Raw genomic sequence first — 24,970 nt, 5'->3', positions numbered from 1 at the left:
GAGGGGATGCCTTGGCACGGGGCACTGCAATCTGGGATAACCTACCAGAAGTTTGATCCTCCTTCCCCTCCTTCGTCTCTGAAATGAGAAAGGTCTTCGAACAGCCCATTCACAGTAAGAACGTCGCAGGGCGATTGCTGACTCGTTGTCGGGGTTCGCGGAGCGTAGCAAAGTACTCCATCGATACTCCACCTGCTGTCTAATGGAGTGACACGCAGATCTGTGTGGCTGCAATTAATTCTTCTTTTTCCCCAGTTTAAACTTTGAATTTCTAACTTTTATTTGTTGGGTCTTAGAGGGGAATAGTTGTTACTATGTCACGATCTTTAAGAAGTGGAAAGCAGCTTCCTGAATTCAGCAGTGTATACCTCAGATAAATACTATGTGGAGATTTGTGACATATATGATTATATGATATATATGTACAATGTCTGAAATACATCTTATGGAAATGTTTGTTTGATGATGAACTTCAATAAAAATAAATTACAAAAAAAGGAAAAGGGAAAAAGTCGGAGGAAACACCAGCTTGGGCAGAGCGTCTGGAAGATTCGCTGATGGGTCTGCATAAGAAGATAGACAACAACACGGTGAAGTTTGATGCTACCTCTTCTGAGATGAAGTCGTTACGAGAGTGTTCAGTTTGTGCAGGAAAACATTATTTCCCTGAATTCTGAACGTAAAGAGGTGAAGCGGCAAATCGTGGAGATCTCAGCTCGCTTGGAGAAGTCTCAACATAAGATTATCGATTGGGAAGCAAGATCTCGTCGGAATAATATTCAAATTGTTGGATTGAAGGAAAGATCTGAGACCGGAGATTTATTAGACTATTTTGCTAACTTGTTTCAATCTCTGTTTCCGGATATTTTACCTCAACTTCCCGACTTCAAAAGAGCACATAGAATTTTCACTGCGACACCTCGCCGAGACAAACCAAGGTCAGTTTTAGTCTCTTTCCTTCATTTTAAAGTTAAAGACCAAATCATAAAATATGCAAGGAAACAGAGTTTTTAAATTTAAAGATTCTGAGATTCATTTTTATGATGATTATCCATGGAAGTCATGGACCTGCGGTCTAAATTCGTTCCAACCATGAAGATAGCCTATGATAAGGGATTATTCCCATCACTTCAATATACAGCCCGATTAAAATTATTTTCCAAAGATTTGACTCCACCTGTTTTTCTGGACCCCAAAGAGGCATTGGACTATGTTAACTCTATTCCGGTTGTAGCTGAGGTTTGAATGGTTTTAGATCTGCAGAATAATGGTTCTTTCAGAAAGAAGATAAGCTTTCAATATTTCTGATTTGCTTAAGATGCTTTTTGCTCAATCGACCATTTAAAGAAGATGTGAACTTTGTGAATGATGAATGACATTTCCAAAATCTGTTTGGTCTACTGAGCGAATTAAGACAATGGACAGATTGTTTGATTATTTGTTTTTATCCTACTTTTTTCATTAATTAAGTGATAGTTTTCATAGTTCCTAAGGTCACACACATATATATATTAGTTGGAAGTGCTTAATCGATAGATGATAATTTTCTTTAAATCAGTTTTTCATTGGGCGTGTCAGTTAAATGGAAAATCGTGCTGATTTTTCTTCACTAGAGATTACAAAGGTATTTTTCTATTTGTTTAATTTTATTGTTTTTGGTGTCCTTGGAGATTGTTTTTTGAATTCCCCCAGCATGTTTTTAAGGATTAAGTATAAACATTTCTTTCTCTGAACTTTTATGCTGAATATGAGGAACTAAATGTTGTAGAGAAAAACTGAACAGTGCAGGCCCTTTGGCCCATGACGTTCTGCTTACCTTTTAATCTACTTCATGATTAATCTAATGCTTCTGTCCTGTAGATAATTCTGTTCATCTTTTACTATGAGCCTATTTAGGATTCTTGAATGTCCTTGTTGTGTCTGCCTCTATAACTACCCATGGCAGATCTTTCCATGGACCCACTGGTCTAGGAAAAAAATATCTCTGAGATCCCTATATTTTCTTCTGATCACTGTAAAGTCGTGCCCTCTTGCATTAACCATTTTAGCTGGGAATCTGTTTCATGTTTTAATGATTACCCAGTCTCAACAGTGTCCATTTTCCAGCACAATAATACTCTGTAAAGTAATGGAAGGCATTAAAGCCAATTGATATTTAAATTGCATATATATCAGTTAGAAGTAGGGCCAGTAAGTGGGCAGAAGAACCAGTTAACATGACTTGATATGGTGGAGTATTGCCTTGTAGTGTTTGGCTTTTTATATTTAGTAAAATATTTTTCTTTCCTTTGCAGAGCTTTTCTATTTTAGGGTTGTATGTTGCCTTTTTTTTTGTAACTGGGGGGAGGAATTAAGGAAAGCTATTTAAAACCACTATTATAAAATGGGCAGCTTGCGGAGTCTCTTTTTTTACTCTATGGGGAGGCATTTTATCTTTTGCTGAATTTTGGGCTTTTTGGGGTGGTGGGAGGATTGGGGTTAGTTTTGATTTATACTTTTAATTATAAGATTAATTTTAGTTTTCTTTTTTGCATTTTTTCCCATTACAGAGTTCTGGAGCATGGGCCTTCAATTTCACACTACTTGTCAAAATAAAACAAAGAGTATCTATTTTCATTAAAACTAATATTTTATTTATCCAAGAAGACATTGTGTCAAATATTAATGGTAGATTTTTAATTGTTAAAGGAACTATTTGTAATACAAAATTTGTTCTGGTCAACCTATATGAGCCTAATGTAGATGATCCTGTTTTTAAAAAGGTATTGGCTTTACTGCCGGATTTAAATGTTGTTAATGGGTGGTGATTTCAACTGTTGTTTAAATCCTTTGATTGACAAGAGTTCAACTAATCAACAGCTTCCAAGTTGTTCTGCATCACTTATTAACTCTCTTTTAATTGATTTTGGTCGGGTTGAAATTTGGAGACATTTACATCCTAATGATAGAGATTATTCTTTTTTGCTCACATATTCACAAAAAATATTTGGGAATTGATTACTTTATAGTTGATCTCCGATTTTTGTCCAAAGTCCAGAAATGTGAATATGATGCTATAGCTCTCTCAGATCATGTGCCTTTAAGTTTAGCCTTTGAATTGAATGATGTCGCTATTGCAAATTTGCCTTGGCATTTACCAGAAAATTTATTACAACGTCCAGACTTATGTAAAATTTATTGAGACTCAGATAAAAGATTTTTTTTTCTTTTTAATAATACAGAAGATTTGTCCAAATTGATTAAATGGGATACATTTAAAGCATATTTGTGCATTCAGATAATCTCCTATTCAGCTAAGCTTAAGAAGGAGACAAAAACAGAGTTAGAAAAGATTTCCAAACCAATTAAAGACTTGGGTAATAATTATGCAATCCCTCCTAACATTGATTTATTTAAACAAAGAGTTGAACTCCAATCACAATATAATTTATTATTAACTTATCCTATTGAAAGAAATTTGCTTAAATTGAAAAGTCAATTTTATGCGTTTGGAGATGAAAACAATAAGCTATTAGAATCTCAATTAAAAGCAGCTGGAGCTAAAAGACAAATTTTAAAAATTCATAAGGGAGATGGTAGTTTAGCATGTAATTATGAAGATATTAATACAATTTTTCAAGACTTTTATATTGAACTTTATAATTCTGTTTCCAGTTGATTCTTCTAAAATGAATGCCTTTTTACAAAAGATCAATTTTCCTCAAATTTCTGTTGAAGATCAACAAACTCTTGATGCTCCTATTACTGAAAGTGAAATTCAGAAAGCTATTTTTTCAATGCAGTCTGGTAAAGCTCCTGAACTGGATGGTTATTCTGTAGGGTTTTATAAAAATTTTGAAAAAATTGCTCTCTTCATATAAGTTGGAGACACTTAAAAATTTGTTTTTTGATAGGAGAGTTAGCTCCCACATTTTATGAAGCTTCGATTTCTTTAATTCTTAAGAAAGATAGGGGCTCTACTGACTGTGCTTCATATAGACCTATTTCATTGTTAAATGTGGATGCTAAAATTCTTTCAAAAATAATGGATAATTGGCTGGAGAATTTTCCAGCTAGATTTGTAGATGGAATCCACTTACACTTTCGTTAGTCGGCCAAATTCATGCAGTTAAAATGATGATTTTACCAAAATTTTTATATGTATTTCAAAATATCCCTATTTTTTTAACTAAGAAGTTTTTCAATCAAGTTGACTATTATTTCATCTTTTGTTTGGAATAATAAAAGACCAAGAATTGGTAAATATCATTTACAAAAATTAAAAGAAGATGAAGGTCTCGCTTTACCTAATCTAAGAATGTATTATTGGGCTGTTAATATAAGTTATTTGTGTTTTTGTTTATATTGGGCTGATGGAAGTGAACAACTGCCTTGGGCTGATTTGGAATTGAATGCTGTGAAACTGTTTCACTTAACCTCATTATTAGGAGCTTCTCTACCTGTACAAATGGCCAAAATTACTAATTTAAATTTATATCCTATGATTCAGCAGTCATTACAAATTTGGTTCCAGTTTCGTAATTTTTTTAATCTCAAAAAATTTAAACTTTTTAGTTTAATTTATCGAAATTATTTATTTAAACCTTCATTATGTGATCCTACCTTTCTTCTTTGGAAGAATAAAGGAGTTTATTCCTTCACGGATCTGTTCCAAGATGGCCGATTGATGTCTTTTGAGAAATTAGTAAATAAATACTCTCTCTCGTATTCACATTTCCTGCAATATCTTCAGGTCAGACACTACTTACAAAAACACTTAAGTAATTTTCCATATATACAAGACTCTGACCTATTAGATATTACTTTAAAAATGAATCCTTTAGTGAAGGGTTTTATTAGGAAATTTATAATCTATTATTACAACAGCACAATTACCTTTCACTTAAGATTAAGCAAGATTGGGAGAGAGAGCTTAACATCACCCTGATAACAGAAGATTGGTTGCGGATTTTCAAGTTGGTTAACTCTTCTTTGATTTGTGCCAATCACTCTTTAATTCAATTTAAAATTGTACATCGTTACTACTTGACAAAGAAGAGATTGTCTCAATGTTTCCTAATGTTGACAGTCAGTGTGACAGATGTAAAACCAAGACGGCCACATTGACACATATATTTTGGTCCTGTTCTGTATTGAAACGTTTTTGGAAGTCTGTTTTCTCTACAATTTCTAAAGTTTTAAAAATTAATTTACAACCTAATAAATTGACAATTTTATTTGGTATAATGCCTCAATATATTCATGGTATTTCTCCCTCAGACCAACATGTAATTGCATTTGTTACATTATTGGCCAGAAGGGCTATCCTGTTGAAATGGAAAGATGCTTCCACTCCTACTTTGATACAATGGTTTTCTCAGGTGATGTTATGTCTCAGTTTGGAGAAAATCAGAAGCCGCACTTTTGATCCTCGATTTGATTTTGAGAAAAGGTGGGGTTCATTTGCCCACAACTATCATCTGATTTGAGTTAATTAATATGGTTTCCTTCCGATTTTTTTCTTTAAGTGGATTTGAGTTGGCAGTTTGATTTTTTTTTTGTTTAAGTTTGTATGATGTATAGCTCTGGTGTTGTGCTCCCAATGTTTTTTTTTTGGGGGGGAGTTTCCAGTTAGTAGGGGTTCTTTTTTTCCTTTTTCTTTCAAAAAATATTCTTAACACTTTATTTTCTCATTATTTTTCATATATTGCTTAGCTTTGTTAATCAATTATTTGCTAACTTAATTCCTTATTGTACATAATGATATGTTGACTTAATGTATGTTTTTGTCAATCTTCAATAATAATTAATGAAAAAGATTTTAAAATGAAATGAAAAATCTTTACATTATGTTTTTGTCTAAATGTGCAATGTGCAATTTATAGTAATTTATAATAAGTAGAATGTAATAGGATAGTATCACATAGTCAGGATGGTCAATATAACATAGAAATACAGTTGTGTCAGCATGAGTACATCCGTCTGACGGCCTGGTGGAAGAAGCTGTCCTGGAGCCAGTTAGTCCTGGTTTTTATGCTGCAGCACCATTTCACAGATGGCAGCAGCTGGAACAGTTTGTGGTTGGGGTGACTCGGGTCTCCAGTGATCTTTCTTACACACCTGTCTTTGTAAATGTTCTGAATAGTGGGAAGTTCACATCTACAGATGCGCTGGGCTGTTCGCACCACTCTCTGCAGAGTCCTGCGATTGAGGGACGTACAGGTCCCATACCAGGCAGTGATGCAGCCAGCTCTGTTGTGCCCCTATAGAAAGTTCATAGGATTTGAGGGCCCATACCAAACTTCTTCAACCATCTGAGGTGGTAGAGGCGCTGTTGTGCCTTTTTCACCACACAGCCGGTACGTACAGATCACGTGAGATCCTTGGTGATGTTCAAGGCGATGAACTTAAAACTGCTCACCCTCTTGATCCCAGATCCATTGATGTCAAGAGGGGTGAGCCTGACTCCATTCCTCCTGTAGTCCACAACCAACTCCTTTGTTTTTCTGACACTGAGGGAGAGTTTGTTTTCTTGACAATACTGTGTCAGGGTGATGACTTCTTCTCTGTAAGCTGCCTCATTATTATTTGAGTGTAGTGCAGCCAGCAAATTTAATTAGCAGATTGGAGCGGTGGTTGGTGACACAGTCATGGGGATACACCTCCAATATATAACCACACCAATGACCAATCATAGCTCCACTCCAAACATATAACGACACCCTGACACTTGATGGAAACACGCCAACATACAACCACAACTTGACCAATAATGAAAATACTCCAAATTGTTAACACGCTGACTAATGATGGATACATTGCAACATACACCACATAACCACGAGTGTCTGCAGATGCTGGAAATCCAAAGTAACACATATAACTGCTAGAGGAAAGAAGCTGGATAAACTCAGCAGGTCGGGCAGCATCCATTGAAAGAAGCAGTCAATGTTTCGGGTCGAGACCTTTCGTCAGGACTAAAGAAGGAGGGGGCAGAGGCCCTATGAAGAAGTTGGGGGAAGGGTGGAAAACCAATCAGGGGAAAGATCAAAGGGTGGGGGAGGGAATAGGCAGGAGAGGTGAAGAAGGAATGTAAGGGGAAAGCACTATGGGTAGTAGAAGAGAAGGTAGAGTCATGAGAGGTGATAGGCAGCTAGAAGAGGAGACAGAGTGAAGGTGGAATGAGGGCAGGGAGAGGGAGGGAATTACCAGAAGTTGGAGAATTTGATGTTCATACCAAGGGGCTGGAGACTACCCAGACGGTATATGAGATGTTGTTCCTCCAACCGAAGTTTGGCCTCATCATGGCAGTAGAGGAGGCCATGTATGGACATATCCGAATGGGAATGTGAAGGAGAGTTGAAGTGAGTGGCAACAGGGAGATCCTGTCTGTTGAGGCGGACGGAGCGGAGGTGCTCGACGAAGTGGTCCCCCAATCTGTGTCGGGTCTCGCCGATGTAGAGGAGGCCGCACCGGGAGCACTGGATGCAATAGATTACCCCAACAGACTCACAAGTGAAGTGTTGCCTCACCCGGAAGGACTGTTTGGGGCCCTGAATGGTGGTAAGAGAGGAGGTGTAGGGATGGGTGCAGCACTTACGCTTGCAGGGATAAGTGCCAGGTGGGAGATCTGTGGGGAGGGACGTGTGGACCAGGCAGTCGCGGAGGGAACGATCCCTGCAAAAAGCAGAGAGGGGTAGAGAGGGAAAGATGTCCTTAGTGGTGGGGTCCTGTTGAAGGTGGCGGAAGTTGCGGAGGATAATATGCTGGATCCAGAGGCTGGTGGGATGATAGGTGAGGACAAGGGGGACATGGTCCCTGTTGTGGTGACGGGAGGATGGGGTGAGGGCTGAAGTGTGGAAAATGGAGGAGATGCGGGTGAGGGCATCATTGATGATGGCAGAAGGGAAACCACGTTTCTTAAAGAAAGAGGACATTTGGGATGTCCTGGAATGGAAAGCCTCATCCTTGGAGCAGATGCGGCGGAGACGGAGGAACTGGGAGTAGGGAATAGAATTTTTGCATTTGGCAGGGTGGGAAGCGGTATAATCAAGGTAGTTATGGGAGTCAGTGGGTTTATAGAAGATGTCAGTGGACAGTCTATCTCCAGAGATGGAGACCGATAGATCGAGAAAGGGGAGAGAAGTGTCTGAGATGGACCAAGTGAATTTGAGGGCTGAGTGAAAGTCAGAGGCAAAGTCGATGAAATTGACAAGCTCAGCATGGGTGCAGGAAGCAGCACCAATGTAGTCATCAATGTATCAAAGGATAAGTTGGGGAGCAGTACCAGTATAGATTTGGAGCATACACTGTTCCACATAACCCACGAAGAGGCAGGCATAGCTAGGGCCCATGCGAGTGCCCATAGCTACACCCTTGGTCTGAAGAAAGTGGGAAGAGCCCAAAGAGAAGTTATTAAGTGTGAGTACCAGTTCCGCCAACCTGAGGAGTGTGGTGGTGTTGGGGAACTGGTGAGGTCTATTGTCCAGAAAGTAGCGGAGGGCTTTGAGCCCTTCTTGATGGGGAATTGAAGTGTGTGTGTGTGTGTATATATACATACACACACACACACACACACACACACACACACACACACACACACACACACACACACACACACACACACACACACACACACACACACACACACACACACAGCCACTTTATTAGGTACACCTGTACACTTGCTAGTTAATACATTCCTAATCAGCCAATCATGTTGCAGCAAATCAATGCATTAAAACATGCATACATGATCAAGAGGTTCAGGTTTTATTCTGACCAAATATTAGAATGTGGAAGAAATGTAATTTTAGTTACTTTGACAGTCAAATAATTGTTGGTACTGATGGGTTGGTTTTGAATCTCTCTGAAACTGATGATGTTCTGGGATTTTCATACACAGCAGTCCGTAGAGTTTACAGAAAATGATGCCAAAAGCAAAAAAAAAGAATCCAATGAGCGGTAGTTCTGTGGGTGAAAACGCCTTGTGAATGTGAGAGGTCAGAGGAGAATGACTGGACTGGTTGAAGCTGACAGGAAGGCAATAGTAACTCAAATAACCACGTTACAACAATGGCGTGCAGAAGAGCGTCCCTGAATACACATCACATCGAAGCTTGAAGTGGATGGGCTGCACAGCAGAAAACCTCACCATCTTCCACTCTTGTACCTAATAAAATCACCAGTAATTGTGCAACAATGCACCTGACCAATAGTGGAGAAACTGCAACATATAACCACATGCTGCCCAATAACGAACACACCTCCGACACATAACCACACCCCGGTGAATATATGACTGTGATTGATAAACACACCCTAAATAATGATAGACACACTCCCACGTATTAGCACACACTGACCATTGATGGAAACACAACATATAACCTTACACGAAACAATAATGGACTCTCACCAACCTGTAACCAGATTGATCAATGATAGTCTCACTGCAACATATAACCACATCTACCCAAATGAAGGAGTCACACACAACACACAACTCTCTGATCAATTATGGACTCATCTCTAACATAAAACTACATCTTGACAAATGTTGGACACACACACGACACACCCCAGAGCAATGATGGACACATCCCCAATATATAACCACACCCCTCACCAATGATGGACACATCCCCAACATATAACCACACCCCTCACCAATGATGGACACATCCCCAACATATAACCACAACCCTCACCAATGATGGACACACTACAAACAAATAACCACACACCAATCAATGATGGACACATCCCCAATATATAACCACACACCAAATCAATGACGGACACATCCCCAACATATAACTACACACCGGACCAATGATGAACCAATCCCAAACATACCATTGCCAATTACAAACACAGCCACAACATATCACTACACCACTGACTAACGATACACCCACCCAAAACTACAACTACACCCTGACCAGTGATGCACAGACCATGACTAATAATGAACACTTCCCCAAAATTGAACCACATACCTGGCCAATGATGAACCAATTTCAAACATATAACCATACCATTGCCAATTACAGACATGCTCACAACATAGAACTACACTGCTGACGAACAACGGACCCAACCCGAAACTACAACCACACCCCTTGACCAATGATGGACACATGCCCAACATATAACCATGCAGCTTTTTACAACTAAAATGGCAGAGACATTTTGTGTTTATGAAAAACCATAGCAACTCATTTATTGAACATCAGGAACTGTACACGACATGGAATAAAACTCCGTTGCATAATTGTGCCATAGTATCAGAACAACCTCTTCAAATGAAGCCCATATAATGTTGATGGTTATCAATTATGGAGGTATCAACCAATTATGTTACCCATCACAGCCCACATGGAAATCACTAAAGCCAGAATTGTGAGCCTGATTGGAGCTTGGACAAACTGCCCAGCTCAGGTCCTATGTTCCATGGGCAGAGGAACAGCAGAGTCCTCTGGATCATCCAGAGGTGTATTGACATTCTCATAGGTGTGTCATAACATAAAGGACATGGTAGCAGAATCCTCCAATTCATGGTGGGCCAGCTTAAGGCAATATATTGAAATATATCCCAGCTTACCCTTCTTATCTTCAATAAAATTCTTTTTTCTCAGTTCCAAAATGTGGAACTGGCCATCATAAGGGGATGTCATTGGGTGTCATGTCGGATGAAAACAAACAAGGAAGAATGTAAATCACCAGGAACGCAACAATGCTGTTCACCATGATGGGAGGCAGGAATATCAAAGGAATTACTGATTGGGGGGCAATACAGTTGAGAGGCCAACCAGGTGGTCATAGTATCAGGAATAAAATTCACCTGGCACTCATAACAGCTGCCCCAATACCAACTCAGCCATGGTCAACTGTGTGTCCTCTTTGGAGCTGTTCTGAGTCACAGCAGGACCCATGGGAGATGATCGTGCCAATTTTTATCTGTCAGGGAAGCCCTGAGAGCAGATTTTGAACAGTGATGATATTGCTTGCATAGGCCATTAGACTTCTGTGATACGCCGTGGTGTGATGTAGCATATCACTGAGGTTCTGGGCCATTGCAGCCCAGAAGGTGTCGGTACCTGCAGATGAACTCAGTCTTTTTGTGTGTTTTCCCCAAGCCATCAGTCTGTGGTTTTGTATTGCCATGTGCTCCTGTCCTGACCCTAACCCTACTCCACCCCTGTAATACTGATTAATTCACCCTCATCTGTTTCTCATTATTGCCTGTATTGCTGCCACCTGTGTCTCATTGTGCTCCACCTATCATCTGCCTCTCTGTTATTGCTGAGTGTACTTTATTTTCATTTTTAGAATCTTCTTATTGATACATAATCTTCTACAGCAATAAAATGATACAAAACCAACAAATTGATATATGTACAATTAATAAAGCTGAAGAAAAAAAGCTGATCGTAATATATGAAGATGAAATAAAAAATTTTAAAAGGGAAAAGAAGGAAAATAAGAGAACCCCAACTAACTAAAAAAAACCCACTAACTACAAAAAAAAGAAAAAAAGGGGAAAAAACCATTAGGAATCAAACCCTGGAGCAATACGTCTTACCATCATCTATATAAATAAAGAAAAAGAGTCATCAACTGCCAATTCATGTTTATATAGAATAAAATTGGAAGAAACCATATAAAATAATTCAAATTAAATGATAATACTTGGCAAAAGAACCCCATCTTCTCTCAAAATCGAATCAAGGATCAAAAGTTCTACTTCTAATTTTTTCCAAACTGAGACATAACATTACTTGAGAAAACCATTGAATTAATGTAGGGACAGAGGTATATTTCCATTTTTTTAAAATAGCCCTTCTTGCCAACAATGTAACAAATGCAATTACATGTTGATCTGAAGATGAAATACCCTGAATATGATGCGGATCTATTCCAAATAAAATAGTCAATGTATTAGGTTGTAAATTGATTTTCGGAGCTTTAGAAATTATAGAAAATAAAGATTGACAAACAGATTTTAATGAAGAACATGACCAGAACATATGTGACAAAGTGGCCACTTCAGTTTTACACCCATCACAGTAATTGTCTATACTAGGAAATATTTTGGATAGTCTCTCCTTTGTTAAATAATAACGGTGAACAATTTTAAATTGAATTAAACAATGATTGGCACATATCAAAGAAGAATTTACCATTTTCAGAACTCACAACCAATCTTCATTAACAAAGGTCATATTAAGTTCTCTCTCCCAATCTTGTTTAATCTTTAGTGAGAGGTTATCTTTTTGTAGTAAAGATAAATTATAAATTCTACCAATGGAACCTCTTACTAAAGGATTCAAATTCAAAATGGTATCCAACAAATCAGATTCTTGCAGATATGGAAACTTAGATAAGTATTGTTGTAAGAAATGTCTAGTCTGAAAATATTGCAGAAAGTGTGTATGAGAGAGAGAATATTTGCTAATTAACTCTTTCAAAGTCATCAATCGACCATCACAAAATAAATCTGTAAAAGAACATATCCTCTTGTTTCTCCATCAGAGAAAATTGGGATTGGTTATTGAAGGCTTAAATAAAAAAATGTCGATATAGAGAACTAGACAATTTAAGTTGTTTAAAATTTTAAAAATTGCGAAACTGAAACCAAATCCATAAGGACTGTTTAATAACAGGGTAGAGATTTAAATTTGGAAGTTTAGAAAGCTGTAAAGATAATGGAGCTTCTAATAATGAGGTTAGATAAAATTGTTTGGCAGCTTTTAATTCCAAATCAATCCAAGCTGGTGTTTGGCTCTTATCGAGCCAAAAATATATCCAAAAACATAATTTTCAGATATTAACAGCCCAACAGTACAGTCTTAATTTAGGAAGAGTGAGTCCACCATCTTTTTTAGATTTTTGTAAATGATACTTATTAATTCTTGGTATTTTATTGTTCCAAATAAAGGATGAAATAATAGAGTCAATTTGATCAAAAAAAATTTATTTAAAAAGATAGGTATATTTTAAAAAATATATAAAAATCTAGGTAACATCATCATTTTCACGGCATGGATACGACCTATTAAAGAAAGAGTAAGTGGATTTCATCTAGAAAATAGTTGTTTCATGGAGTCCATTAAAGGAATTACATTAGCCTTATAAAGATTTTATATTCTTTAGTAATCATAACACCTAAATATTTAAAAGAATTAACAATTATAAATGAAATATCATTATATATAAAAACAGGAGCATGTAATGGAAACAATTCACTTTTATTCAAGTTAAGTTTATATCCTGAAAATTTTCCAAAATCTTTTAGTATTTCCAAAAGATCAGGAATTGATTCCTCAGGGTTTGAAATAAAAAGCAAAAGATCATCTGCATAAAGAGAAATCTTATGTACGGTCCCATTCATAGAAATACCATGAATATTTTTAGCTTCACGGAGTGTTATGGCCAAAGGCTCCAGTATGAGATTAAATAATAAAGGGCTTAATGGACATCCCTGTCTAGTACCAAGTGAAAGTGAAAAAAGACCTGAAATTATTAGCAATGACCATAGTAATAGGGTTCTTATAGATCATTTGAATCTACCTATTGAAATTATTACCAAGACCAAATTTTTCTAATACTTTAAACAAATATGACCACTCAACTTTATCAAATGCCTTTTCTGCGTCAAGAGAAATAACACATTGGGGTTCCTTAGATAATGATGAATATATAATGTTCATCAATCTCTGAACATTGAAGAAGGAGTAACAGCCTTTAATAAAGCCTGTTTGATCCATAGAGATGATTTTAGTTAAACTATTTTCCAAATGGTTAGCCATTATCTTAGAGAGAATTTTTGCGATCCATATTTAATAACGAAATAGGTTGATATGATGGACATTCAGCAGGATCTTTACCTTTCTTAAGGATTAAGGAAACAGAAGCTTCATAAAAAGAAGGTAAACTACCCTTCTCAAAGGATTCATGAAATATTTCCAAAAGGTATGGAGAAAGTAATCTTCCAAATTTTTTTGTAAAATCCTACTGGATAACCATCAAGCCCAGGAGCTTTACCTGATTGCATCGACAACATAACTTTCTGAATTTCATGCTCAGTAACTGGAGCATCAAGCATCTGTTGATCTTCAACAGTAATTTGAGGAAATTTAATCTTATGTAAAAAAAAAAGCCTTCATTTTGGAGGAATTTGCAGGATATTGGGATCTATAAAAATCAGAATAAAAATCCTGAAACATATTATTGATGTCTTCAAGGTTACTTGCTTTATCTCTATTTTCCTTATGAATCTTTAAAATTTGTCTCTTAGCTCTAGCTGCCCTTAATTGGGAAGCTAAGAGCTTATTATTTTTATCCCCAAAAATATTAAACTAACTTTTCAATTTAAGCAAATATCCTTCAATAGGATAGGTTAATAATGAATTATATTGTGATTGTAATTCCACTCTTCTTTTAAACAAAACAACAGGAGAGGTTGCAATAATGTTATCTAAGTCTTCAATTTGTTTAGAGATTTTATCTAATTCCATTCTTGTCTGTTTCTTCAACTTAGCTATATATGAAATAATATGACCACATAAATAAGCTTTTAATGTATCCCAAATTACTAAATTTGAGACATTTCCTATATTATTAAAGAGAATAAACTCTTTTATCTGAGTTTCAATAAACTCAACAAATTCTGAACTTTGTAACAAATGTTCTGGAGAACGCCAAAGTGGTCTGGTAGAAGCAACTTCTTTCAGTTCAAATATTAGGTTTAGAGGAGCATGTTCAGAGATAACAATTGCATCATATTCACATTTCTGAACATTAAATAGAAGTCGAGGGTTGACTATAAAATAGTCAATTCTTGAATATTTATTATGAACACGTGAGAAAAAAGAATATTCTGTATCACTAGGATGCATATGCCTCCAAATTTCAAGTAAGCCATAATCAATTAAAAAAGAATTAATAAGTGATACAGAATGATTGGGGTGTTAATGTTTGGATGATTACTTATCCATTAAAGGATTTAAACAAGTATTAAAATCGCCACCCACTAATAACATATATTCATTTAGTTCAGGTAATAGAGCAAAGACAGCTTTAAAAAATGATGGATAATTTGGTCCATAAATATTAACCAAGACCATTTTCCTGTTATGAATTGTTCCTTTTATGATCAAAAATCTACCATTAATATCAGCTATCATATCCTCCTGGTTAAAAGGAATATTGGAATCAATAAAAATAGAAACACCTCCAATTTTACTTTGAGAGTTTGCATGAAACTGAGAATCCTCCCAAAATTTAAAAAATCAATTTTTATCACATAACCTGATATGCGTCTCTTGTGCAAAGATTATACCAGGTTGGAATCGGTTAATAGTTTTAAATGTTTTCTTGCGCTTAATAGGATGGTTCCAAGCATGGACATTCCAACTTAAAACACTTAACTGTTTAAGTATCATCATGAGACTTTGTATCTAAAAGAAACAGTTAGACGCATGTCAGGATAAGATAATCGAGAATGGTGGAGATAAACAACAGTAATAATAATTAGCGTACGCTCCGGGAATCCATAATGGGGATAAAAAATTAAAACAGAAAAAAGAAAAAAATCCATCCAAACGACAAAGCCCGGAAATAAGTTGATATCAATCAATGCAAGCCCCAAAGAATGCATACAAAGCAATTATAAACTCCACCTGCCTAAGTATAAAGTAAAAATGAAAAAAATTCATTTCTCCCTCTTCCAGATATAAAACTCATTACAGTCAACATATAACTCAATATAATTGATTTGGAAGGAACATTGTTTTTTTAAAGAAAAATGACCTTCAATTTTGAGAATAACTTTCATAATATTAGATAAGTCCAAAAAAATTCTTGAAATATTTGCAAAGAAGAAAAACAATCGCCACCTTTAAATTATCCAATCTATCTTTAAAAAGTAAAGAAATCCAGATAATTACTTAAAAGATCTTTACAAAAGCATACAGAGCAAAAAGCAATTAATTCATTTAAATGCTACAAACAGAAAAAAAATTCTAGATGGTTCAAAGTCTTTCAACAGTTCTCCTGCTATGTCTTCTGAGGCTAAAACCATCCAAACCAGTCTGGTTCAGAGATAAAAGTACATTTTAAGGTAAAGGCTTTCTATAGCCATCAAATCTTTTGATTTCATCACTGCTTACATTGTGAGACAATCAAAAACAGTTGAAATCATCCAAATTCAGGCTTCAGACTCGTCAGGCAGAGAATTAATAAAATGTAATGCTTCAGCTGGGTCATCAAAAATATGAACCCCAGAATTTTTGACAAAAAGCCTTAATTTAGCTGGGTATTGAAGTGATGGATACAGCTTTTTTTGATAAGCCATACACATAGCCGGAGCAAATCCAGAATGTTTCTTAACAAGTTCAGGAGGAAAATCTCACTTGGAACAACCTGACTGGGTTCTGATCCAGAGTCCAGGTTGATGCTGGGTGGTTCACTCCATTTTACTCTTCCTCTGTTTACAGTAAAGTTGCAACTGAGTCACTTGCTGGGTCATTTCAGAAGGTGGTAAGTGACAAACATCAGGCCCTGTGAAAGAAATGCTGCACGGAGAGATCTTCTGTTTTAGGATACGCCCAGAGATTGACGTCTGGGTCAGTCCCTAGAGGAATAGGATGGCATGGTGCTGTTTGAGTGCAGCACAGTAATGTAGTTAGCATAACACTTTATAGCACAAGTGATCTGGTTTCAATTCCTGACATTATCTTTAAGGAGTTTTTAAGTTCTCCCTGTGATCATGTGGTTTTCCATCAGGTGGTCCGACTTTCCCCCACATTCCAAAAAGACATTCGGGTCAAGGTTGGTAAGCTGTGGGCATGCTACATTGGTGCAGAAGTGTAGCAACACCGGTGGGATGCCCCAGCACATGTTTGAGCTGTGTTGGACATTAACAGAAACAACACATTTAATTGTATGTTTTGATGTACATGTGATAAATAAAGCTGATCTACATCTTTACCCAGAATGACAGGCAATTGCAGGCTGTTGTTGAACTGGAGGAAAGGATGGGACGAGACTGTAGGGACAGGAATGGACAACAGGAGAACGGGTGTGCGTGTGTCTACAGTGCCTGGGCTGTCACGTGTGGGGGGAGACATTGGGAGCTGTAGGAATGTGATGGCTCTCTGCACCACAATGAATAGACCGACGCAGAGCGGGTCCTCAGGAGAGGAAGGAAAGAAAACCCTTTCATATAGACTCAGCTCTCAGGTGGGGAGTCTGAAGCCCACAACTTCCTGAGGTCCGAGTTCAGAGAGGAGGAGGGCAACTTCTGGTGGACCTGTGAGAATTAGAGAGACATGGAGACCGCCCCCAAACTCAGGCTTGAGGACCAGAGACGCGACAATGAATTCACCAAGGGCAGAATTAGAATCAGGCTTACGACACTGACATTCAGTATATCATGAAATGAATTATTTTGTGGCAGCAGTACAGTGCAAACATAAAACTGACCGTATGTTACAGAAATAAATAAATAGAACAGAAGAGGAATAGTGAGGTAGAATTGATGGACCATTCATAAATCTGATGGCAGAGGAGAAGTAGCTATTCCTGAAATGATGGGTGTAGGGCTTCAGGCTCTTGTACCTCCTTCCTGATGGTAGAAATGAGAAAAGGGCATGTCCCAAATGGTGAGGGTCCTGAATGATGGACTCTCCCTTCTTAAAGCACCACGGCTTCAAAATGAAGACCCACACCTACATTTGAGGAAGTATTTGTTCTTCTCCACCATCTGATTACTGAATGGTCTATGAATCCATGAACAGTACCTCACTATTCTCTTGTACTGCTTATTTATGGATTTAGTGTAACTGAAGGCCCAGAGAACAACAATAAACTCACCAAGATCCAGGTCCCAAAGGAGGGATTTTTTCACTTTGTGGTCTCCACCATTTCCCACTCCACCCAGAGCAGAGAGGATGGAGGGGGACCGTGGGAGGGGGAGGAATCTATGAAGGATGAGGTTGTAGGAAAGCACCAGAGGTGGATTTAAGAGAAGTTAGTTGGACTGAGAAGGTCAGGAAGATGGGGGTTGAAAGGAGAGTTAGGTAAGGAGAAGTAGGGGCTTAGGAGAGGTCAGGAATGGGTGTGTACCTCAGCAGAGTAGAGCAACTTTAGTAGAAATGGGCCAGCAGTAATGCCCTCAACAAGCCACCTTCATCTTCAGCGGGGTTCACAATGGAAGGAAACAGTGGGCAATAATGACTGTTCCTATAATTCCTTGGAATTGAACCTCAACTCAAAAAACTGAAGGAATATCCTTAGGACCAGGAGGCATTGATCTGGCCCTAAACAGGGTCGATGGACCAACAGAGACAGACTCTTTCTCCAATTCCCTGAGGTTCCAGTTCTACTGGGCCTCCTACAACAGACGTTGGTGAGTTGATGGGGGAAGAGGGGAAAGGGATTTGTGGTGGGATTTGCAAACCATTCCATGGTCATTCCATTGGAGACGATGACCCCTCCAGTCCCAGCCCCCAGAAGCTGTGCTGGTTGTGGGGAATATCTGGGCTGAAAGGTGGCCTTGCTTGGAGACAGTTATGTCCAGTGTCTGTGGGCAGTGAAGGTGACCGCTGCTCCACCAAGAACACATCTCATGGGTCTTCAGGTCAGTCCAGGACAGACCCCTGACGTAACACTGACTCGTGTTGCCACACCCATTTCTCTAGTATGATGGGGGGGGGGTCATTCCTCTCACCACGTGATAATCCATGTACAACCATCTTTCTACAGTTCAAAATCTCATTCACTTTTAATTATTACACAATGGCCTCAGTACAATAAGATTTATTTATTTAAGACACTTTCATTTTATGGATTTTGATCAATAGTCCAGTGATTTTCAAGCATAAACAAATTCATAAATAAAGAGCTTTATTCCTACTAAAAATATCATATTTATTTCTCGTATAGATGGTTTGAAAAGGGATGTAGCGCACAACACTGGCACTGAGTTTCCATTTATAAAGGCAGAAGAGGAGAGACGTGATGCTTCTCTGGTGCTGAGTTAGCCAATCACAGGATACAATGGGAACTCAAATTGGTGTGTGTGTGTGTGTGTGTGTGTGTGTGTGTGTGTGTGTGTGTGTGTGTGTGTGTGTGTGTGTGTGTGTGTGTGTGTGTGTGTGTGTGTGTGTGTGTGTGTGTGTGTGTGTTTCTGCTGCATATGTGCTTGAGGTCTGTGTGTGCATGGTTGTCTTTTATGTGAGTGTTTGTGCACATGTGCATCTGTGTATGTTTCTGCTCTACATGTGCTTTAGGTCTGTGTAGTGAGTGCCTATGTGCGAACATGAATTGTGCACATATCCAAGTTCTGTGCCAATCTACTACATGGGTTTTGTATCCGTTAGAGTCTGGTGTACATTGTGTATCTGATCTTTATGTCGGACCTCTACAGATGCAACATGTTAGGACAAGGTCAAGTTCAAATCTGGTATCTCACTGTGACTTCAGGTAAACTCTCAACAATGTTGGCACCAAAGTCATAAATCTCATAAGCAACAACAATCAAAATAACAGGATATCTGTGTAAAACTTGGAAATGTAGCAAAAATCCTGAAATTTATTTATAATCACACTCATCATAACAGCAAATATCACACATATTCTTATACAGACTCATTTTCATATGCACACACTTCTAGAATTCCAGTTGGATTCTGCCTTTTTACAAGCTCAGTACAAGCCAAATAATTCTGCTGGTGAGACCACTCCCACAAATTAGCTTTCCATTCTTGGCAGTGGGTCTTGAATCCACAATCTTCAGAGCCAGATGCACAGCAATAGCGAAAGAGAATGAAAGAGAGTAACTCCACTAAGAAGAATCTTGTCATTGGGTCATGACTGAGTCTGATTGTATTACTTTATAAGTCTAGATAAAACAAAATGAGATTGCTATTACTTGTCTTGCTCCAGACAAAATTGGGTTAAGACCAAATTTAAGGAGGTAAAATTCTTCTATTCACTGCCTTGGGGGTTCTGCCAGAAGAGTCAAAGCTCCTTGGCATTCATGGTCAGCAGGAGGGCTTGAATGGGAACAAGAACCACAGTGTGCTCATCACCTGTGTTGGCCCACAATGGTCTGTTGGAAAGCTGGTGCCTACTCGTGTGTGGTGGGCAGAGGATGGGGCAAGGCCAAGCTACCTTGCCGAGACCCTGCAGACACCACTCCCAGCAAGGGGAGCAAACTGACTTGTTATTCAATCATCAGATCTCATGCAACAGCAGAGGGCAGCAAAAAGCCAAGTGGAGGCAGAAACAATCTCATTATTTGCATGGATTAGAGTTTCAGCTGTGTGGGTTCACTGTCCATTGTCAGGAGCAGTAACCCCACCAATGTGGGACTTAAACTGGTGATTCGGGGATGGGGTGTGGGTCTTGAGCTGAGATCATGAGAGGATGTTGTAGGAATCCAGCAGTGTGTCGGACCCACTATTGTCACCAAGTGATTCACAGTCATAGATTTCCTTATCGGGAGACCAATCATTATGGATCAGTCATAACATCTCCTCCTCACTGACAGTCAAGGATGTGTGCTGAGCTCATGGCTCTACTCTGTCCAAACTCCTGTGGCTAGGCCCTGCTCAAATACCATCTACTTCATTAGGAGTTCGAGGAGACTCAAGAAGGTGCATCCATCTTTAAAGACCCTCACCATCCGGGACATGTCTTCTTCTTGTTACCACCATCAGGGACGAGGATAGGAGACTTCTATCATCAGATTTCTGAACACACCATGAACTCTATCCAGTTGCCTTTTGCATTATTTATTTTGTAACTCTTAGTAACTTTTATGTAATGCAGAGTTCTGGGACCAGAAATTAAGTAATTTCACAACATATGTCAGTGATAATAAAACTGTGTTGCAGGGGAAAGAATTGTGAGGGCTAATAATTAATAAATAGTGATGTGTGTTGTTCTAATGTGGAAACAGGAAACCGCAGACTAAAGTAGAGACATTGAATGCAGCAGCGATGCTGCCCAAGTTTCAGGGACTTCACTAATTATGAAATAGAATGTCCTCATCATTGTGTCAGAAAATTGGATTTATTGCTATACCTGTGGTAATCATTTTATTCTGCAATCTGGAACTTGTCTGTTCCTCAATTAACTCTTCGTCTAGATGTCATTCTGTTGTCAAAATGTACTTTTGCAGGTAATCTCATCAACTGAGAATGTAAAAGCTGCAACAAATTCATGTTCAGCTGGATCAGCTTTGTCTGGTTTCCTGGTGTTTAAATGGTTAATTTAATATCAGAGAAAGTATGCAGAATATAGCCTGAAACTCTCACTCTTCGCAGACATCCACAAAACAAATTACACCAAGGATTGACTGACAGGAATATGAGAATCCCAATGACCCACCCTCCCCCTCCCATGCACAAGTAAATGTCCTCCCCCTCAGCTTCCTCCAACACTTGCACCAGCAAAAGCACTGACACTGCTCCACCTCACCCCCGGCCAACATGCAAGCAATAGCATGGTGTGCATCGGTTTTCAATCGATTTGCCCATTATTTCAAATACCATCTCTGAGATCTTTCAGGTTGTTCCAAGAAACTGATTCTGAAATCTGATACTGATACAGCATGGCAACAGGCCTCGTCACGAACTAGCCTATACCAACCAGGATGCCCCATCCAAGCTTATCCCATTTCTCTAAAATTTTCCTATCCATTTACATCCAACTACCATTTAAAAATTGTTTTGTACCTAACTCAAGCAATTCCTCTGGCTGCTCATTCCACATGTATACTACAGTAAATGTGGCTGATCTGGTTCAGTTAGTTAATGGTGACAGCTCCAGGATGTTGATGGAAGGGACTCAATGACATCATTGAATCTCAGGGGTAAGTGGATTGATGTGCTCTTGATGGAGGTGGTGATTGTCTGTGAATTAATTCCCACTTCTCAGCCCATGCCTGATTGGAGGAATGAAGTTCCTGAAACATTCACTCTTTCTCCTTCTACAGATGTCAAAAGAGAACCATTACTGCCATCGACCCAAGACACTCAGTTTATTTCTGCCTCCGCGGACACAGCCTGACCTTCTTAAGATTTCTGTCCTTCTGGATAAAGCTTCTCACCTCAGTCGTGTTCATCTCCATCTGTGAGGAATCTGTGGTGATGCTCTTCCGTTTACTGGTCAACCATTTCCGTAATTCATCAACCACCTTCAATAAAATGAGAATGATACATTAGTCACACATCAGGTTTAATGAATTTTATTTCTACACAATAAAATTGTTTGATTCTTTGTGCTAATTGTGAATTTTGCACCTTTTTTCCATTTTCTGATATTTATTTTTGCAATGGTCCTCTCTATCTATTTTTGTAATGATGATGTAAGTGTCATAACACAGTTATGAGTGGTGAGAGAAATCATTACACACTAACTATTATTTTGTAGCAAGCTTTAATGAATTTGTTAATTCCTACCTAGTAGAATAAAACTATCTTTCAATCACCCTTCAGAGTCCCAAGGCCAAGTAAGAATTACAATTTATGTAGTCACTGTGTCCCATTGGCACCTTCAGTGGATCACTCAGAGAGAAGGAAATCTCCAAGATACTCGGTCAGATAGGATTAGACTTTCCACATTGCCCGCCATGGAACTAATACTGGGACTGGAAAGTGCTTTGAGGCTTACAGGAAGCAAATTGCTCAGGTGTCATGCCAAACCACCAACATCAAAAGAAGAGGATACATTTACATATCAAAAGACTAAATGAATGTGCAGAGGCAATTTAGGATCCAAGTACATAACTCTCCATGCTATCATCTTCAAGGATTTCTGAAACTGCATGTCAAGGGCTCCTTGTCCCTCAAAATTCCTTCAGAACATATCATTCATTGTGTATATCCTACCCTTACTTGTTCTCATCACTTCACACTTACCATCATCAAATTCCATCTGCCACTATTCTGCCCATTTTGCTCACTGATCAAGGTCTGGCTGTAGCCTGAGACTGTGCTCTTCACTACCCACCACACCACCAAATTTCTTTTATCAAAGAGGAATGAAATCATGATCTTTGAAAAAAATTTACAGAGGCGGAGAGCTTCTGGGTTTGGAGATGATAGGTTATAAAGGGGGGGGGGGATGAAAATGAAGATTGGAGGTCACAATCACATCAGCCTGATCAGATTAAATGGTGAAGAAAACCTAGAGGACCATGTGGCTGACTCTTGCTTCAAATTCATGCTTCAGTAAAAGACTCTCTAACCATTCATCACTATGATGATTATATGTGGAGAGTAAGATCAGGAGGAGAAATTCATAGATTTATGGAGTCATAGAGTAATACAGTTTGGATAGAGGCCCTTCGACCCAACAAGCTCATGCCAACCACGATGCCCACCCGTTAGTTCCAAATTCCTGTGTTAGACCATGAGACACTGAAGCAGAATTAGTCCATTCGGCCCATTGAGTCTGCTCCTTTCAACCCCCAACCTTCCATGTGCATATACAAATACTTATTAAATTATACTACTGTACCTGCCTCAACCACTTTTTCTGGCAGCTTACTCCATATACTCACCATCCTCTACTACTCAGGTCCGTTTTTAAATTTTTCCCCTCTCACCCTAAATCTATGCCCCCTAGTTCGGGTCTCCCCAACCCTCTGGAAAAGACTTATCACCCATCTTATACAGTATATGTTTCGCATACTTTTAAACATTTCTGCAAGGTTGACTCTCATTTTCCTACATTCCAAGGAATAGAGACCTAAGCAGGTCAACCTCTCCGTATAACTCAGGCCCTTTAATCCAGAAACATCTTCAAATATTGTCTGAACTCTTTCCAATTTAACTACTGATAACAGGGTGACCAGAAGTATACACAGTATTCCAATTGCATCCTCACCAACAACTTATGAAACTGCAAAATAATGTCCAATCTCCAATGCTCATTGCCCTGACTAATGAAGGCAAGTGTGCCAAATGCCTTTTTCGCCACCCTGTCCACCTGACACAGCTTTCAAACTCATACTCCTAGGTTCCTCTGTTCCTTTACGTCCCAGGTGCCCAACCATTCATAGTATGTGTCTGTAGGGAAGAGATTCTTACCCGGCGATTGAAAACGCAGTAAATAAGGAAAACGAACAGACCCTGGAGACTGTTGATGACTGTGAATAAGTGGGAGAACACTGCAGTGCTCTTATCAACTTGAAATATTCCAAAGATCCACGTGGTTCCCAAAACAAACATCCGTGCTGCAGCTTTAATGGTTAGGGTTCTGTAGAGAAGAAGAAAAAAGAAACCAGGTGATTGAAAATCACAGGAATGAAGAAATTCCCTTCATGTGGGATCTTTCATACCCACAGGGTTTTCTCAACAGCCAACAGCACATTCTTGTGTTTATTGGATACATTGCTGGGCCCCAGGCATCACTGGAAAGGATATTGCTTATTGCATCAAAACTGCCCTTGAGAAGGCGGTGGTGTGTCACTGCCTGGAAGTGCTGCTTTCCTTCTGGTGCAAGTGCTCCCATGAAATGGTTGGAAAATGAGTCCCAGGATTTAGACCCAGTCACAGCAGAGGAGCAGTGATATATTTCCAATTCAGGATGCTGTGCTACATAAGTCATGAAGTAGGTGTAGAAATTACCACTTTGAATTTCCCTGTGATTTGGTAAAATCGTGGTTGGTCTAATCTTGGTTTCCACAATACTCACCTGCTCTCTGCAAACCCATTGACTCTCCCATAGCTCAAATCTTTGTCAATTTCTGTCTTTCAAATATTCAATAACTCCATATGTGCATCACTCTGGGGTACAGATTTACAATCTTTCAAGGTAAGAAGTCCCTCATGATTTGATTTTCAAAAGTGTCACCTCCATCCGGAAACTGTTCTTTGCTCTAAATGCCCTGTCATCTGCTCAACGTCTTCTCTATCCCCTTCATAATCATCTGTTTTCAAAGTGGGCCCTTTGACCATTCTAAACTATACTG

The 24,970-nt window shown here is 38.6% G+C and overlaps 1 protein-coding gene across 1 annotated transcript in view; it reads right to left on the bottom strand.

The window, feature by feature from the left end:
• Positions 1 to 18,892: 18,892 nt before the first annotated feature.
• LOC140740399 (adhesion G protein-coupled receptor E3-like) overlaps positions 18,893 to 24,970 on the bottom strand; it is a 103,965-nt gene continuing 97,887 nt past the window's right edge. Inside the window, exons 16-18 of the mRNA XM_073069536.1 lie at positions 24,087 to 24,255; positions 22,103 to 22,189; positions 18,893 to 19,888 (exon numbers count right to left, since the gene is read on the bottom strand). Of these exons, the coding sequence (XP_072925637.1) occupies positions 19,847 to 19,888; positions 22,103 to 22,189; positions 24,087 to 24,255 (298 nt within the window). The 3' untranslated portion in view covers positions 18,893 to 19,846. The remainder of the gene's footprint in view (positions 19,889 to 22,102; positions 22,190 to 24,086; positions 24,256 to 24,970) is intronic.

Source organism: Hemitrygon akajei, chromosome 16, assembly GCF_048418815.1.
Source record: "Hemitrygon akajei chromosome 16, sHemAka1.3, whole genome shotgun sequence".
Classification (NCBI taxonomy): domain Eukaryota; kingdom Metazoa; phylum Chordata; class Chondrichthyes; order Myliobatiformes; family Dasyatidae; genus Hemitrygon; species Hemitrygon akajei.
Note: the sequence above shows the minus strand (reverse complement) of the source record. Positions and strands in the feature narration are given on the sequence as shown.